Source organism: Mastigoproctus giganteus, unplaced genomic scaffold (assembly GCF_048544385.1).
Source record: "Mastigoproctus giganteus isolate SK-2022 unplaced genomic scaffold, ASM4854438v1 scaffold_16, whole genome shotgun sequence".
NCBI classification, from domain to species: Eukaryota; Metazoa; Arthropoda; class Arachnida; order Uropygi; family Thelyphonidae; genus Mastigoproctus; species Mastigoproctus giganteus.
This window is the reverse complement of record NW_028328293.1, coordinates 293694-312596: the sequence shown is the minus strand read 5'-3', so window position 1 is coordinate 312596 and position 18903 is coordinate 293694. Positions and strand designations below refer to the sequence as shown.

The 18903-nt window shown below is 37.7% G+C and overlaps 1 protein-coding gene across 2 annotated transcripts in view; it reads left to right on the top strand.

Moving 5' to 3' along the window:
- The first annotated feature begins 4741 nt into the window (after nucleotides 1–4741).
- Nucleotides 4742–18903, top strand: part of Nedd8 (Nedd8 ubiquitin like modifier) — a 122465-nt gene continuing 108303 nt past the window's right edge. Inside the window, exon 1 of one of the 2 annotated variants that reach the window (XM_090389427.1) lies at nucleotides 4742–5013. In XM_090389427.1, the coding sequence (XP_090245553.1) occupies nucleotides 4996–5013 (18 nt within the window). In that variant the 5' untranslated portion in view covers nucleotides 4742–4995. The remainder of the gene's footprint in view (nucleotides 5014–18903) is intronic. The other variant, XM_090389426.1, reaches the window with a different exon arrangement.

Genomic DNA, 18903 nt, shown 5'->3' with positions numbered 1-18903 from the left:
TATACGGTCATCCTCGATTTGCGCGGTCAGGTATACTACCAAAATTTTATATTGCGCAGCGGGTTTCGCTACCTGCGCTTTTTATTTTATTATTATAATTTTTTTTTTTTTTACGAAGCTTCAAAAATAGGAATGAAGAGTAGATTTTGAAGATTTATTTTCGTGTTTTTTTTTTTGCATGATTGAAGATTTCAATGAAGGAGAAACACATTTCACATAATAACGTCAAGTACCACAGAATTCCAGCTGTCGGTATTATTACAAATGCAATAAGATTGAATTTACTACCCGTTTATAATTAGATGGCACTAACAGAAAAGCCCAATAAACCGGAAGTGCAAATAGCTTTTATTGTTTTATGGTCGTGACCTCCAGAAATAGCTTTAGAGAAATATCATAAAGGCATTCAAAATTGATTCTTATAACGATATAACCAAACAGAACAATAAACGGTAGTGTGTTTGTCCGGTTATTTTGGAAACAACTTGCTCATTCGGGTATGCTCTTCATCAATTATCCTACGTTAGCTGTTTAGACAGAATATTTTTCCGGTTCGCACAATTTATAGTGTTTTAATCGGTAAGCATTGCTTTTGCTGATTTAATAACGACAGTATTTATATTTATACATTTTCAATACTTCCATCAATCAATACATTTTGATTTAAAATGAATACTACAAAAAAGAGTAAAACGTATCAAGAGTGGGAACTAGAATACTTTTTTGTAATGGTGAAAGAAAAATGTTGCTGTTTGATTTGCAATGCTTCCGTGGCTATACCCAAAAAAGGAAATTTAGAAAGGCACTTCAACGCACTCCACGGTAAATATCAATCGGATTTTCCACCTAATAGGGACCTTAGAAAAAATAAATTAGAAGAATTTAAATCCAGATTAATCGCGCAACAAAATTTCTTCATGACACCTAATTTACAATCTAGAGCAGTAACTGTAGCATCATTTAAAAGTGAGTCGCCTTCTTGCAAAAAAATACAAACTATTTTCTGATGGTCAATTCATCAAAGACGCATTTTTAGAAATAACATTCTCTTTTTGAAAATTTTAAGAACAAATTGAGATTAAAAGTGCTCTTCAAGATCTGCAATTATATCGAAATACTGTGATGCGACGCATCGAAAAAATAGTAAAAATGTGAGCGAACAATTGTGTGTCCTTTTCTTTACTAATGGATGAATCTACAGATGTCAGTGATACAGCTCAGTTGCTCGTTTTTATTCGTATGGTTTTCGATGATTCTGCCACTAGAGAAGAACTGCTGGGTATGGTTTCGCTAAAAGAAAGAACTAGAGGTCTTGATATATTTAACTCATTCAAACAAAATGTTTGAATGAGTTAAATGAGTTAAAGTTTGAATGTTTGAATTGAAAAAAATTAAATTACCGCTATTTAAGCTCGTATCAGTAACAACAGATGGAGCTAAAGCAATGACGGTCATCCGGATTCCCAGATGACGAATTCCCAGATATTTTGAGTTTCCACTGTATCATCCAAGTGTTAGCCAGCAAAAGATTAAATACTAAAAGTGTTATGGACACAGATTGCAAAATCGTGAATTCCATTAGAGGACAATCTTTTCAAAGGAGACTTTTTAAAATGCAACTTGATGAAAACGAACCAGATCTGATATTACATACAGATGTGAGGTGGCTGAGTCGGAGTAAGTGTCTACAGAGATTTCGAAATTTGCTGAATGAAATTAAAAAATTCGTTGATCAAACTTTTTTTGGAGAGATGATTATCAGCAGTTACACGATACGGAGTGGTTGTGTGATCTGGCTTTTTTGGCACATTTTTCCAGTAAATTAAGTGATCTGAATTTGAAATTACAAGGAAAAAAAGATATATGGGTGACATGATTAGTAGTTATTCTGCTTATAAATATCAATTTTTGACAATGGCTAAGATCTCAAAGAAAAATAAATTCGACCATTTTGCAAATATGCAAGATCATTTGCAAAAATATCATGTTTTTGAATTTAATAGTGAGAAATATGTTTCTGAAATTGAGAATGTTGTGGACAATTTTGAAACCAGATTCAGTGATTTTAAAACAATTGAAGACATTGTTCAAAATATTACTTATCCATTTAATGTCGACTTAGATACGAACCAAATTGCAGAAAAATCGCTGCTATTTTTCACATGGACAAAATATTACTTGAAAATGAAATGATTACATTCCAAACGATATCTTCCTAAAAGCCAGATCATTGGAAATATATTTGCCGAGAAAAGTACCCAAATGTTAAAAAATGCAGTGAACTTTTAAATTCTTGTTTTGGTTCCACATATTTATGTGAATCGGCCTTTTCGTGTTTGAAACAAACAAAGAAGAATCGCTCTACTCTTACGGATTGCATACCGAAGATTCTTTATTGTTGGCCTTATCAGAGTATATCCCCGATTTTGAAAGCTTGGCAGATGACATGACGACAAACTTCGCATAAATTAAAATTTCAAATACGTATGAATTTAAAATTTTAAATTCTATTGAATTTTAAAATTTATAAACATTTTTCAATATGTGTTTGATTAACTTTTTTAGCTACGTGCAATGAAATTTTTGAGATGGTAGATCGCGGCACATTTTGAAGGAAAAAAGTCGATCGCATCACAAATTGAGTTGGCCACCCCTGTTCTAGGGAATGCGTTTTTCTTTTTCCCCTACTTTCTATCTGTATTTCCCCTTCCCTCCCCTGCTCCCATACTTCTCATTTTATTACCCATTTTATTTTTCAAAAAATACCTGAATACTTTGTATTATTTACTTTCTCTTCTGTTTCAGGGGATATCTATTCCTTCTTCCCCTTATCTTCTATCCAACTTTCCCTTCCCTTCCAATTCCCATACTTCTCATTCTTATATCCACTTCCTTTCCCTAAACTTCTTGGGGCTCCCAGGCTTGCCTGATAGCCCCAGTAAGAGTTTCAGTTTAAAAGCAGTCCCTGGCGTTCCTCCTCGTGGCCAAGGTTTGGAGTCAGAGGGCAGGGAACCAGGTATCCCCTGCCCTCTCGCTGCGAAGTCGCAAGTTTAATCCTGTTTGAGTTTTCAAACAGCCTGAATTCGTCTAGGAATGGATTGAACAAGATGCTGAAAAAGTGCAGGAATGATGGAGTGCCATGCAGACATGAGTGTCACGCGTTTCCTTGAGATTCGATGGAGGTGTAGGCTGCAGGTTAACACCTCCCTTTCAAAGGGCGAACAGTCCTTTCCAGCTGATCCTAAATATGTTCAATAGGATTGAGATCTGTGAACTGAGCGGGCCACTGCAGCAAAGAAAAGTCATTGTCATGTTCCTGGAACCATTCCATAGTGATTCGGGCTTTGTGCACCCCCAGCATTATCCTGTGGAAAGTAACCATCTGACTGAGAATTAACTGTCAACATGAACAGATCCACTTGGTCAGCAACGATGTTTAGATACGATGTGGCTTTCAGACGTGATTCTATGGGTATCAATGGACCCAACGTTTGCCAAGAAAACATTCCCCATAACTTGCCTACTTGCACAGTAGTTGTCAGACATGACGGATCCATGGATTCATGTTGTTTTTGCCAAATTATGAGCCTTCCAACAGCCCCAGGGGCTCACATCTGGTGAGTATGGGCTTGGCACACTCAGGGTGCTGAGGTGTATATCATCATTCTTCTCTTTCTTTGTAATTCCCCTCTCTCTCTCTCTCTCTCTCTCTCTCTCTCTCTCTCTCTCTCTCTCTCTCTCTCTCTCTCTCTCTCTCTCTCTCTCTCTCTCTCTCTCTCTCTCTTAGGGTAACTTGATATTTTTTTTTTTGCTGGTGTAACATAAGCCTCAGGCTTCCTTGCACCATATAGCTAATAATAATAATAATGCACCAGGATCTTCGACTCGTCAGAGCAAGCAACTTTTCCAATCCTCGATAGCCCAGTGCTCACAGGAGGCGTGCTCTCTTGTTCTTCATTGATAACAAAGGTAAGAAAACATTGCCCACACTATAACACTGCCCCCACCACCTTGCACTGTAGTAGTTGGACATGACGGGTCCGTTGATTCATGTTGTTATCGCCAAATTCTGAGCCTTCCATTAACATGATGCACCAGTAATGATGACTTGCCAGACCAAGAAACTGTTTTTGCAATCCTCGATAGTCCAGTGCTGGTGTTGCTGTGCCCACAGGAGTCATGCTCGCTTGTTCTTCATTGATAACAAAGCTACGCGATGTGGCCGTCGGCTGTTCTCGGCAATTCGCGACAAAGTGTGACTAGTGGTCCGTCGCGATATTTTGTTCTGCTCACTAAGGTTGTATTTCTGACGTGATGTGCGACATTGTGGCCCATCTGGTTGCTCGACAATTCCAGCCATCCTCCTGTGACCTGTCTCATCAACAAGCGATTTTCTTCCACAGGAGTGCCGTTGAGAGGATGTTTTTTGTTCATTGCACCATAATGTCAGCGCCACCTAAGTACTGTCAACCCCACCTAAATACCTATTTCTATCCAGAGGGCGCTGATTTTGTGTTGTTTTACAAATCGATTCTAAATGTGTATTTTTGAATCAGTTTTGGTTCATTTTCCTTTAATTGTATAATTTTTGTTATTATTTCATACATTAGTTTTAGGCTTTTATTAGTTTTGCTTAATAAAATTACATAACATATATATTTTTTATTTTATCATTGGAAGCGAGGTTTCAGTTTTTCTGATTGGCTGTGGTTCCGCTTCCGATTAGCGACACTGCACCCTATTTTTAATACAATATTTAGTAAATTCTACGTTTTATTACTATACAGTTGTTATATTATTCTGCTCAAAAAGCGCCATCTGCTCTAACTTTTCGAGAAGTGCAAAGCAGTTGGTTGTTGAAGTGCCATTATCGTAGGCTGGTTTAGTATGTTAAGAAGTGAATTAAGGTGGTAAAATAGGCTGGCTGAATTTATTTGGATTCTGTGTCGACGAGCTTGATTACATTTTCTTTGATAATTTTAGAATTAAAGCACGATGCTGATTAAAGTGAAAGTAAGTAAAATCTGTTAATTGAGAATTGAAATATACAATTCCGAGAAATTAGTTTTGATCTGATTTTATTTAACACCATATGTCTAGTGGTAATGTGATCTAGTGTGTCAGGTAACGCACACTCACACGTTTTATGTGCGGCATGTATTATATGGATCCTACATTTATGCTTGTAAAAGATGTTTTATCTTCTTATCAGGTGAATATATAAATATCTGAAAAAATATTTATCTACTCACTGTTTTATCTACTTATCAGGTGAATATATAAATATCTGAAAAAATATGTTTTTAGCTTCCATCTTGATATAAAACGTTTTTTGCCATCTTGTGTAAAATATTCCCACTGTTCTCATTTCATCGGAGCTGCACTGCAGTCCAACCTAGCCGAGTTTATTATTAGTCACACGCGACCCGCATTTATTAACTGCATCGCTATGTCAATTTCTAGGTTGCAGAAGAAACTTGTTTTCTTCTGCATTTTGGAATTTAGTAGAACAATTTTTTTTTTTTTTTTTTTTTTTTACAGTGGAAACTATGACTTGTTAAGGGTGGCCACAGAGCACCGTTTTAGGGAATAAATATTTTATCTTTGATCTCGCACTCCCGCTGAAAAGTTCAATATAGGAAGACCAGATTAAAAAAAAAAAAAAAATCATACTTGCTGAACCGGCAGTGCGGCACATGGACTGCCTAGTGCCGGCACAACCGAGAGTCACTTCAGGTGGTAGCGAAACTGTCTACAGATGACTGTATTGACTTAAGTTGTTTGTGCATTACAAATTCCTTTCTGTGGAAAATATGGTGGATCATTGAACTTTATTGTATTTGTGATTGTTTTCTTTAAATACATTAAACAAGTTTTTTTTCCCCTTTAAATACATTAAGCATTTTTTTTTAAAGTCCCAACAGTGACTGGCTGTTTCCTGTTGATTAATAAAACAAAAAAAGTTAAAATAATTTAATTGGATTATTTTAATTAATAATTAAAATAATTAACGAAAAACCTAAGTACATGCAATAATTACTGCCATCTCCGTTAAAGAAACTGAAATATTGGCACTGTTTAGGCAGAATTCAAAAAATCCAAAACACTTTCCAAAAATTGAAGAGAAAGTTGGTGCCCGTCAGATGATCCACCACAGTTTTTGCTACATGTTGGATGCCCATAGTGTGGGCATCCAACATGTAGCAAAAACCAGTTAAGCAAACATACAGAACCACAGATCTCCTCTCACAGTGTCAGACCTGTTTGTAATAGTTCTACTGATTTATTGCAAGGGAGAAGAGATAACTTAGGAAAACACAAGAAAATTATTGCAGAGTTCTAACCTTGTAGTTATGCCCAATTTGGAACAAAAATGGTAACTACACCTGACAGATTCCTAACTCTTTTTTTTCCTTTCTGTGAAACAGTTTTGTACACTCCATATAAAATTAAAAAAAATAATAAAATGACAATTTTTAGTAATGGATTGTATTAATTTTTGTTTTTTAATTAAAAAAACTTTAAATTTAAAAAATGCTGCTTTTACATGTTATTTTCATTTGAACAAAAGTGTTATTAATGTTTACAGAAACAAAAAGTATTAATTCCTTCCATTTTTCAGTTTATAAAACTTTTACTCTTAGATGATTTATAGAGCTTCTTAATGTACGTTATGTAATCAACTTAATAATGAAAATAGCAATTAGAGCTTAATTTACGGTACTCACCTCAATTGATGTACTTAGTTACATGGTATACTCCTATACATTCATATTTAAAGCGGAAATGAAGTTTAAAATAACTTAAAATAATTAAATATGGAATAAATAAATAAATACAGGTTTCAACAATTCATATTTATTTATTTTAACTTATCTTAAACTTCATTTCTACTGCAATACCATGTAACTAAGCAGATCAATTGAGGTGAGTATCGTCAATTAAGCTCTTATTGCTATTTTCATTATTAAAACTTTTACTCTTATGAAATCCAAAGGCATGCATGTGCTCATACAGCAGCAGCCCAAAAAAAAAAGCTTTCCATTTCACCCGCATTTGCTCTAAAAGTTTGTCTAGTGTGGTTGCACTACACTTTGTAGTGTTTTCATGCATTTATTCTATGAAAACTAAAATTTTACTTCAAAAACTACTTTGTTTAAAATTATCCATATTTAGGAAGATTAAACACATTCACATGAAATGTTAGTGACATGGGGGGAAAAAAGATTTTTATCAGTGGATGTTCTTGATGTAAAGTGTTTTGGGTGCTTGGCACCATGGTGAGATCATGTAGATATTGTTGAAGCATCTTATCCAAGATCATGCCATTTCAAGATGAGAAATTAGCTTAGAAGCATAACTACACTTGATTTAAAAATCGTCACCAATGCCCAAAAAAGTTTAATTTACCGAAGTCCAGGATCATGACTGTGATAATCATGTTTTTCAACAAACAGTGTGATTCGTGGGCATTTACTTGAAGGTAAGAGAGTCAGTGCTATGTTCTACGTACACTTACTTGCAAGACTATTGAAATGCATTTCCTTTTGTGAGGCCACAATTTAAAGAGAAAGGCAGATAGTTTTTGTTGCATAATGATGAAGGTGCCTCCGTAGCTAGGCGGGAAGGAGCAGCAATGCCTAGCACACGCTTCTTGATTAGACCGGGGTTCGAGCCCATCACCACCAAATACAGAATGGAGGATACGGAAAGGTTAGGGAATGACCGCCACATATCCCGGAGCAGTATAGCCAAAGTAGTTGCTAATGCTCCTAAAAACCAAATAACAAGCATAACTATGCCTCCCCCCCCCAGCCATTCCACACTGGTAAAGACATTTCTGATGAAACATGGCATTATACACATCAACTATCAAACCTACTTTCCCAATCTAGCACCAGTGGACTTCTTCCTTTTCCACAAGTGAAAACTGCCTTCAAAGGAAAGAGGTCTGGATATTGAGGACATAAAGAAAAACGCAACCACCAACCTGAAAATCATCTCTTTGGATGCCTTTGCTAAAACTCTCTTCAGACACTTTTAGAATAGCGTAATAAAGTAATGTGCATTCACTTAGGTGATGATTACTGTGAATAAAAATAAAACCATTTTTGAACTCCTTTTCTTTGTGTTCTTTTTATTGCATCAGTCCAGGAACTTTAATGCCACACTTTTTATATATATATGTGCAGCAATTTCTATGGATCACTTAATGTGTTTGCTGCCATCTATATTTGAAAGTGTATCCAATGTGCTGTAATTTTCAGAACATTTAGGGACCATCCCTTCATCCTTTCAGTACAGTGACTGAAAATCAGCAAATTTATTTTCAGTCTTCTCTGAACACAAATTTCATTTTTCCATTTCATTTTTCCACAAATTATATTTTTAATGAATTTTTTGAAATTAACCCTCCCTTTAGAGCTGTATGCAAGTAAAAACTGGCTTAAAAACAAATGCCTGTGATTGATCACCAGCCTCTCAGTAACGAATCAGCACAAAACATATGAAGCCTATGTGTGTTTGACTCCATATGATGTTTGAACAGTTTGATTCCACATGATGCATCTGTGTCATGAAGCTGTAAAGTTCTACCAATTAGAGGAAAGCACGTGGCAGTAAAGCCCAGTGACAGATGCCAATCAACACATGCATATAATTAGGTTTAACTTAATTTGAATTTTTCCTAATTGTGTGATAACTGACAGATTTCTGGAATTTTCAGTGGAGAAATCAAAGAAAAAATTTTTAAAAATAGCTGTTAGGGATTTCAGTTATGTGGATGGATGAAGAGCACGAATTGCTGAAATATTGTCTGGTGTTTCATCGAGCCAACACACCTGACTTTGTGGCTAATACCTGCCTAAAAATAAATAATGGTTGAAAAGTCAGTCTGGAATTTAAAAAGCTAATACAAAATTTTATTGAAAGTTTATTCTATGCATATAAACTAACAAAGAACAAATAAAACTTTGTATCAAGTCTTTAAACAAAAACCAAGCATTGCTGCAAATACTGCAGAATTCAGTCGTGCCAATATAATGCAGTTTTTAATTTCATATGCCTTCTATAGCACTTGTTTATTGACTGCTTAAGAATGACTCTGTACTGCAGCTAACACGTTTAAGAATTACAAATAGCCATATGTAAACAGTTTTTATGTTAACACCTTCAGTGAATTCCCTTCACCTTCTGTGATTTCACTACAAAGAGACTTTGTGGCCACGTGTAGGACATCATGAGGGTAATAACAGTGATAAAGTGATTCGCTATGCTTTTGTTAGAAGCTTTTTCTTTTATCCAGTTGAATTACTGTCACCATTTTCATTTTAAGAGCTCAGAAGAAACTGGTGCTCTTAACTTTGTTGGTGCAAAGATCCAGTTCTTGTTTTTGGACACATATAAATGGAACTCTGAGAGTGAAAACAAATGCCTGAAGTTACTGGTATCTGCAAAGAAAATTCTTCAAACACCAGTGACTTAAGAAAAGATTTGTTCCTATTAGTCAAAGGCTGTAGCATAATATCAGAAACATTAGTGAATATACTAGTTTTTCTGGCCTGTGCCCTTAGTTATTCTTTTTATGTAACTTATGTAGAATACGTTGACTAGAAATGTACCGTGAGTTTCCAAAGAAGCCACCAAATAACATTCCATTATAAAAACTATCCAAATTAGGCAAAAATACAGTATATTAAAAGGATAAGATAAGTTAATCTTTTTTTATTCTAAATTCGTAAATGCAATAGTTACTTACAAGGTGTACACTGGATGCCATTTTGTTTTCATTATGAAAAAAGAATGCTATTTTGCATTATTTCTGCATCTCTGTCAACAAACATATAATGCTCTGACTGTTGAAAGAAAGGTTTGGTCTTATGCTTACTTTAGAAATGGCACTGTAAGTCCAACAAAAATTCGTAATTTTATTTTTAATTGAATAGCATCATCAAAAAAGATTGTTTATTAAAAACTGAGAATGATAATGACAAGTTAAGACTTATTGGAGCCTGTAGGTTTCGTTGCGAGTGGTGTGTCGGCCCCAGGTGCAGCATTTTAAGGGCGCATTCGACCAGTTATATATTTTAAAATTGCTTCATTTTTTATTTAATTTCAGTCAGATCTGTGTTTAATGAACTTCTTTATACCGAAATTTTTTAATTCCATTTGGTAATTACATTTAAAAGTTTCTGCAGAATGAAGAAAATTTCCATATAGTGGATTACGAGTGACTTAACTTTGTTTCCTCTGGCCTTTTAGGCAATTTAAGCAATTAGAAAGTGCAAATTTCTGAGTTTCTTTTTGTTTGATATTTTTGTTTTGTTATATTCATTAAGGGTTAAAGGGATTACCTTTCCACAATGTAAGTGGAATGTAAAACATATGCAGCCACCTATCCCGCATACCGAGAAGTCATGCTAGTCAACTTCTTTTATTGTTATTAGCCATATGGTGCAAGGAAGCCTGAAGCTTATGCTGTGCCGGCAAAAAAAAAAAAAAAAAATTCCCAAGTTACCCTGAGAGAGAGAGTGTCAGAAGTAGAAAGGAATTATCAAGAAAGAGAAGAATGATTATATCCAGCTCAGGACCCTGGGTGTGCCAAGCCCATACTCAAAGATGTGAGCCCCCTGGTTAGTCAAAAGATTAAGGCATATTCCTGACACAGCTTTTGGTAAACTTTTGTTATTTGTTTAAAAATTTTATTAAAAGAAATACTGCATTATCTTTGTACGTGCTACTTATGATTCCAGAAATTTTTGTCAGAACGAAAAAAGGGATTTATAGTCACTTATGGAAAAAAATATCAGTGAGGAACAATGCTTTACAAATTTTGAAAATAACAGAAAAACTCCAATTACAGACTTCTATAAAGTATGGCCCATTTTGTGACATCATACCTGAGCTTTTTGATTTGTCCTCCATTGCTAACCACTGGAGGACAAACAAAATTTTTCAGATATCTGTTGATATTTCAACAGATATTTGAAAATTCATGTTTTACCAATTCTGCAGGATATAAAATCTGTAACCCCTTTACAACTTCTCCAATTTGTTCATGAGTATTATCTAATAGAATCTTATTTAAATTCATAATCTTATAAAAATTCATAGTGCTATGAATTTTTCTTACACTGCCTGTAACAGTAGCTTCTTGTGAAAGGTCCTTCAAAGTGAATAAAATTCAATTAAAATAATACACCTTCATTGCATATTTTTAGTTTATGTTATAATGTTAAAAGTACTATATTTTGCAATATTTTGTTTCTTATTTTATCCTAGATATATAAACATAAACTATCTGGTTTTCTAATTTTTTTTTTTAGTTATATGTACTTTCTTTGTAGTTTATATAGAATTAAATTCTCTGTAGATATAAAGCAATATTTCTGAGTTTCTTTTTGTTTGATATTTTTGTTTTGTTATATTCATTGTATTATTTAAATTATTTTATTAATAAATATATGCAAATCGTAGACTATTACAATAGTAATTTTTATAAATTCATCAAGATTGCAGCGGTGCAGCAATGGATGTTAACAGGACGAATTTCCTCCGAGCACTGAGCTTCAGGATCACAAACTAAAGGAATTATCTATCACAATCAGGGGCACATGATATTCCCCCCCCCCCCCCCCCCGGCTTCAACAACCCTAATTATGCTACTGAAAGATTGACTACCTCCGTAAAATGGGGGTGTACTTGAAACAGGCCTATGGGGCTGGGAATTTCCATACTATAATAATTAATGATAGACACCAGCCAGGAATTAAACTAAAAATTTACTATACAATGAAATAATATACAATGAAATATGATGCAAATAAAATAAAACACTGATTAAATTATAGTTAAAATATAGTTAAAAACAATAAAATTAATTAAAATAAACTAGGTTAAAAGCGATAAAACAATACAATCTGGAGCTTTCGGAGAACTGCCGTCTCCTTCTTCAACAGCATACTACCAGTGCTAAAACACATCCTTAAGTAGCCGGTCCATGGCACTCATGCACGTGATCATCAGACACATGATCTACATGAGGGCGCTGAATCTCTTTAAAAGTTACAGCTATCAGTTACAGGCTCTGCAAAAACGATAAGTGTTTACCTGTTATTTACATGATTGTTATTTTATATTGTACTTAATACGTAGTCATATAGTTATAGTTACGCTGGTTATTTTTTATTTTTAATTTAGATAAAGAGTTTTTGTGGATTTTACTTACGATAGGTAAAACCGTTATTTCGTTCCATTTCTGTAGCCATTGTTTTTGGATATAGTGGTAGGGAATTCAAATTTTTTAATTGAGGTAGCTAGGTAGCTCTAACGCATAATTATATAGTAATACGCTTCACTGTTTCTATTTAATAGTTTCTATTCAAATACTATTGATATTTAATTTATTGATTTTATTAATTTAAACTACCATGCCCCAAACTAGAGCAGCAAAGCAACGGTCACAAAGTGGCAGGAGTGCTGTGACTCGGGGGAGAACTGAGGGGGGCAATTCTCCAACGCATCACAGCCTAAAGAAATGTGCAGCTTGTGAAATGTTTGCCGAACTCTCTGGAACGGAACATGATATTGCCATGGGGGATGTCTTTGTGTGTGCGCGATGCAAGGAGTGTATCGAAATCAGGCAACAACTCAGCGTTCTTATGGGCCTATATGAGAGCTTGAAGGACAGGGTGGATGCCCTCGAAGGAACTAAATTGAGGGGCCCATCAGGCTCTCAGCTGCCCACATCAACGCCAGAGCTTGCACTTGGTCATCACGCAACACAGCGGCAACCCCTAAGGCAGAATGCGCTGGTCCCACAGGAACTAGTTGTTGTTGGTGACTCTATTGTCAGGGAAACGGGGAACATCCTTTGTAAAAAGGATAGGTGGAACAGGACCAGGGTATGTCTGCCAGGGGCAAAGGTTGATGACGTTGTAGAGCGGATATCATCTTTCAAGGGCACAAAAGGTGATATAGTTGTACACGTTGGCACTAATGATATTAAGAGTAGGAGACCGGCAGAATTACTCAACAAGTACAGGTCACTGTTGAAAAAAAGCCGTGAAATAGGGTTGAATTTGAAAGTGTCTGCAATTCTGCCCAGACACGATAGGAGGGAGTATATGATGAGAGCCTTGTCGATCAATTCGGCCCTGGAAAGATTGTGCAAGGCTCAAGGGGTAGAATTTTTTTCAGCCTGGACTGTACTTGTTAATAGGAGAGATTGCTTCTACAGGGATGGGATACACTTAAATAGAAAGGGTGCAAGAATATTTGCTGATGCTATCGAGGCAGTGTTAGGTGGGTCGGAAAACTGCTAGTTTGGGGGGATACAAAGACTAATAGTTTAACAGTAACCGCAGGCAGAGGTGAAGGCGATTCTTGCACAACTTCTATTAGAATAAGAAGCGACCTGGAGCGAGGGGTGTTGGGGGTTTCAGGGACGGATGGCAGTCATCATGGAATAGTTGGGTATATGGGATGTGTTAGGGTAACCAGGAATAGGCATAGGAGCATGTATGCTTGCATGTATACCAATGCTAGAAGTATAGTAAATAAATTTGATGAATTTGAAGTGTTGGTCAAGACATCAAAGGCGGATATTGTTGGGATAGCAGAGACGTGGTGTCACAAAGATATAAGGAATGCAGAACTGGAATTTGGGGAGTACAATGTGTACAGAAAGGATAGACAGGACAGAAAGGGAGGGGGTGTTATGCTGTTAATTAAGAAAAACATAAAATCAAAGGAAGTGCACCCAGTTAATATAGATGAACAGTGCTCTGTTGAGTCAGTTTGGTGCGAGATAAGCACTGCGAAAGGAAAAATAAGGGTAGGAGTGTGTTATAGGCCTAATGACTTGAATGAGTACAATGAACAATTGTACAGAGAAATAGAGTGGGCCAGTAAATCTGAATGTCTTATAATGGGGGATTTTAACTTCCCAGATATTGACTGGAACTTGTGGGTTGGTCACTCACACACCAGTCAGACTTTTGTGGATTTATTGGATGATTGTTTTCTGCAGCAGCATGTTCGAGAGGCAACCAGAGAAAGTAACACTCTTGATCTGGTTATCAGCAGTGATCATTCGTGTATTAAGAATTTGCAGATAAAGGAACCACTAGGTGGCAGTGATCACAGTGTGCTGAAGTGGGATTTACTCAAAGAGGTAACTACCGTCAGGGGTAAAGGAAAGGGTTTTTGCTTCCGTAAAGGGGAGTACAGTGGTCTCAGACAGTTTTTAAATTCTGTACAGTGGGATCAACTGACGATGTTACCAACAGTAAATTCTAAGTGGGAAGCATTCAAGGAATTAATCGTGGAAGCTACTAGACTTTATATACCGATTAAGAAATATCGTTCAAGGTTTAGGCCTAAATGGTTATCAAATGAACTAATGAGACTCGTGACAGAGAAGAAAAATGCATGGGATGCATATAAATTGTCAGGTGACGCAGAGGCCTGTGGCAGATATAAGCTAGTCTGTAATCAGGTCACAAAGGAGGTTCGGCAGGCGAAGGCGGATTACGAGAAATCTTTGGCAAAGGATGCTAAGAAAAACAGCAAGGATTTCTTTACTTATATAAACTCTAAAAGGAAGGGGATGAATATGATTGGTCCACTTGACATCGATGGTTCGACTGTTGATGATCCTGTTCAGATAGCAAACAAACTGAATGAGTATTTTGCATCTACATTCACACGTGAGGAATTATTACAGTTTGAAAATGGAAGAAGGTTATCAAATTGTAGCAGTGTGCTTAATGATTTTGTAATAACTGAGAGCAAAGTGGAGGAGAAATTGTTGAAGTTAAACATAAGAAAGGCACCTGGGGTGGATGGGATCTATCCAGTTATTTTAAAGGAGGCGGCAAAGCAACTAAGCAAACCTTAGCCATAATTATGAGAGCATCCTTGGACTCAGGGGAGGTTCCCACGGACTGGAGATGTGCAAATGTGTCCCCAATTCACAAAGGTGGATCGAAGGGTGACACGAGTAATTACAGACCAGTTAGTTTAACTTCTGTTCCGGGTAAAATAATGGAGTCACTGGTTAAAGATGCATTGCAGGATCATCTAGACAAGACTGCAGCAATAATTCAAACACAGCATGGGTTTGTTAAGGGAAAGTCTTGTCTGACAAATTTGATTGGTTATTATGATGTGGTCACAAAGGAACTGGATGCGAAAAATAATTTTGATATCATATACTTGGATTTCAGGAAAGCTTTTGACACTGTTGCGCATGGAAGACTACTGTACAAATTGGAGCAGAATGGTATTAAGGGTAAGTTGCTACAATGGATAAAAGGATGGTTAAGTGGGAGAAGACAGAGGGTGGTAATCAATGGGTGCTGCTCTTCATGGACTAATGTTATTAGTGGAGTCCCACAGGGTTCGGTGTTGGGTCCACTGTTGTTTTGTGTATTTATCAATGATATTGATGAAGGTATATCAGGCTTAATGTCGAAGTTTGCAGATGACACAAAGGTTGGCAGGGTTGTTAATGACAGTAATGGCAGTGTGCTACTGCAACAGGATCTAGATAATTTGGGCAGATGGGCTAAGAAGTGGCAACTGAAGTTCAACCTTGACAAATGCAAAGTACTGCATATGGGTAGAAGTAACCCCAGAGAAAGTACCAACTGTGTGGTACTACACTTAAGGTGGTAGAAAATGAAAAAGACCTGGGAGTAATTGTGCAGTCAGATATGAAGTTTTCTGAGCAATGCAGACAGGCTGCTAGGGCAGGTCATGGGGTTTTGTCAATGATATATAGGAATTTTGCTAGCAGGGAAAAGGAGGTGATTGTCCCTCTGTATAAGGCAATGGTCAGGCCACGCCTTGAGTACTGCGTACAGGTCTGGAGGCCTCATTTTAGGAAGGATGTAGATTTGCTTGAGCGTGTACAGAGAAGAGCAACACGATTGGTGAGGGGAATGAAGGGATTCTCTTACCAAGAGAGGCTTAAGTTCTGCAAATTGCAGTGGCTGGAGACTAGGCACCTGCGCGGTGATCTGATTGAGGTCTATAAGGCCTTGAATGGGTTGAGCACGCTGAATTCTGATGGGATCCTTCCACTTGTTCAGATTACGAACCTACGGGGACATAAGTTCAAATTAAGAAAGGACAGATGTAGAATAGATGTGCGGAAATTTGCCTTTAGCCAGCGGGTGGTTAATTGCTGGAACAAACTTCCATCTGTCGTTGTGGAAGTTGATAGGTTAAATAAATTTAAGGAGGAACTGGACAGGCATTTGGAGGGAATGGCGTGATGATTTTTTTTTTTTTTTTTTTTTTTTTGGCTGATGCTGCATAAGCTCCTACACTTGCTTTCTTGCATCATGTGCCACTACTACTACTACTACTACTACTACTACATTCTCCATGCGCGTATCGGAAATGGAAGTGGCTCGGGAGCGTGTCAAACAGAAACGGTCATCCCTTCTGAGGACAACTGCCTCAAACAGGGGGTGTAAACGGATCCCCCTGTCCCTATTAATAGTATTGTGACTGGATGAACCGATTCGCAAGCTCTCGAGCCACTTGCGTTCCCAAAATCCATGGGCGCGGTTGGTAATGACCGCGTCTTCAGGGGAGATCCGATGCTGCTTTTCCCAGAAATGCTCTGCCACAGCAGACCTCGCATAGTTAGCAGTCTTGATAGCGGTCGTGTGTTCCCACAGACGGTCCTTTAAACGTCGGCCCGTTTCCCCCACATAACACTCCTCACAATCCGGGCACTTAATCTCGTAGACCACATTGCTAGTATGGTCCTGGGCTACGGGATCTTTAACTTGGGATATCACTGTGTGCAACCTCCGACCCGGAAGTTGCACACAGCGAGTCTGGCACTCCCGCAATGCCCGTACAATACGTTCTGAAAGGCCCGGATAGTAAGGAATGTATGCAGTAGCCACAGGGGCAGGCCACTCCCTACGATTGGACTCAACCCTATGAATATATTTGTCCAAGACCCTCTGGGGGTATCCACGTTTCTGGATGTCTTGGTGAGCAGAGATGGATCTAGATTAAAAACAACGATCTATAGAAAGCCTATGTGCCGTGGCCAATTTGTTCATTATAGCTCAGCACAGGCTTGTCATCATAAGAACAGTGTAGCCAGGGCATTGTTGAATAGGGTGGGGACCCACTGTAGTACCCCTGAAGAAAAGGAAATAGAAATTTGCAAAGTCACGGCAGACCTCAGGAAATGTGGATGCCCCCAGAGGGTCTTGGACAAATATATTCATAGGGTTGAGTCCAATCGTAGGGAGTGGCCTGCCCCTGTGGCTACTGCATACATTCCTTACTATCCGGGCCTTTCAGAACGTATTGTACGGGCATTGCGGGAGTGCCAGACTCGCTGTGTGCAACTTCCGGGTCGGAGTGATATCCCAAGTGGAGTGATGCACACAGTGATATCCCAAGTTAAAGATCCCGTAGCCCAGGACCATACTAGCAATGTGGTCTACGAGATTAAGTGCCCGGATTGTGAGGAGTGTTATGTGGGGGAAACGGGCCGACGTTTAAAGGACCGTCTGGGGGAACACACGACCGCTATCAAGACTGCTAACTATGCGAGGTCTGCTGTGGCAGAGCATTTCTGGGAAAAGCAGCATCGGATCTCCCCTGAAGACGCGGTCATTACCGACCGCGCCCATGGATTTTGGGAATGCAAGTGGCTCGAGAGCTTGCGAATCAGTTCATCCAGTCACAATACTATTAATAGGGACAGGGGGATCCGTTTACACCCCCTGTTTGAGGCAGTTGTCCTCAGAAGGGATGACCGTTTCTGTTTGACACGCTCCCGAGCCACTTCCATTTCCGATACGCGCATGGAGAATGTAGATCATGTGTCTGATGATCACGTGCATGAGTGCCATGGACCGGCTACTTAAGGATGTGTTTTAGCACTGGTAGTATGCTGTTGAAGAAGGAGACGGCAGTTCTCCGAAAGCTCCAGATTGTATTGTTTTATCGCTTTTAACCTAGTTTATTTTAATTAATTTTATTGTTTTTAACTATATTTTAACTATAATTTAATCAGTATTTTATTTGCATCATATTTCATTGTATATTATTTCATTGTATAGTAAATTTTTAGTTTAATTCCTGGCTGGTGTCTATCATTAATTATTATAGTAGGATTGCCTAGTTCCGACTCTGGGACTTGTTGAACCTATGTTGGATCGTAGGGAGCCTCAGCATTATTCACCCTTCATGCTGAATAATTAGCAGGAGTATATAATGCAAGAAGAAAGCAAGTTTATATAGCATCAGCCGAATAAAAGAAAAAAAAAAAAAAAAAACCCTTCCCATTGCACCCATCCATTCACTCCAAATGCTTTAGTTTGACCTTCACTATGACAGATAGAAGTTTGTTCCAACTATCAACCACCTGCTGGCTAAAGGTAAATTTCTGCACATCTATTCTGCAATTGTCTTTCCTCAATTTTTAGCATTAGCATTAGTAGAGGCATTTGATGCAAGAAAGCAAGCTTATGCAGCATCAGCCAAAAAAAAAAAAAAAAAAAAAACCCACTTCACCCCTCTGTTCGTTCAAAATACCTGTCCAGCTGAGCCTTAAACTTATTTAGGCTATCAACCTCCACCACAAGGGATGGAAGTCTGTTCCACCAACCAACCCGCTGGCTAAAGGCAAATTTCCGCACGTCTATCCTACATCTGTCTTTCCTCAATTTGAATTTATGCCCTCTCAGGTGATTTTTCTGAGCTAGAGGAAGAATCCCATCAGCATTGAGCATGCTTAAACCATTCAAGGCTTTATACACCTCTATCAGATCACCTCGCTGGTGCCTAGTCTCCAGACACTGTAATTTGCAAAACTTAAGCCTTTCTTCGTAAGAGCACCCCTTTGTTCCATTCACTAATCTT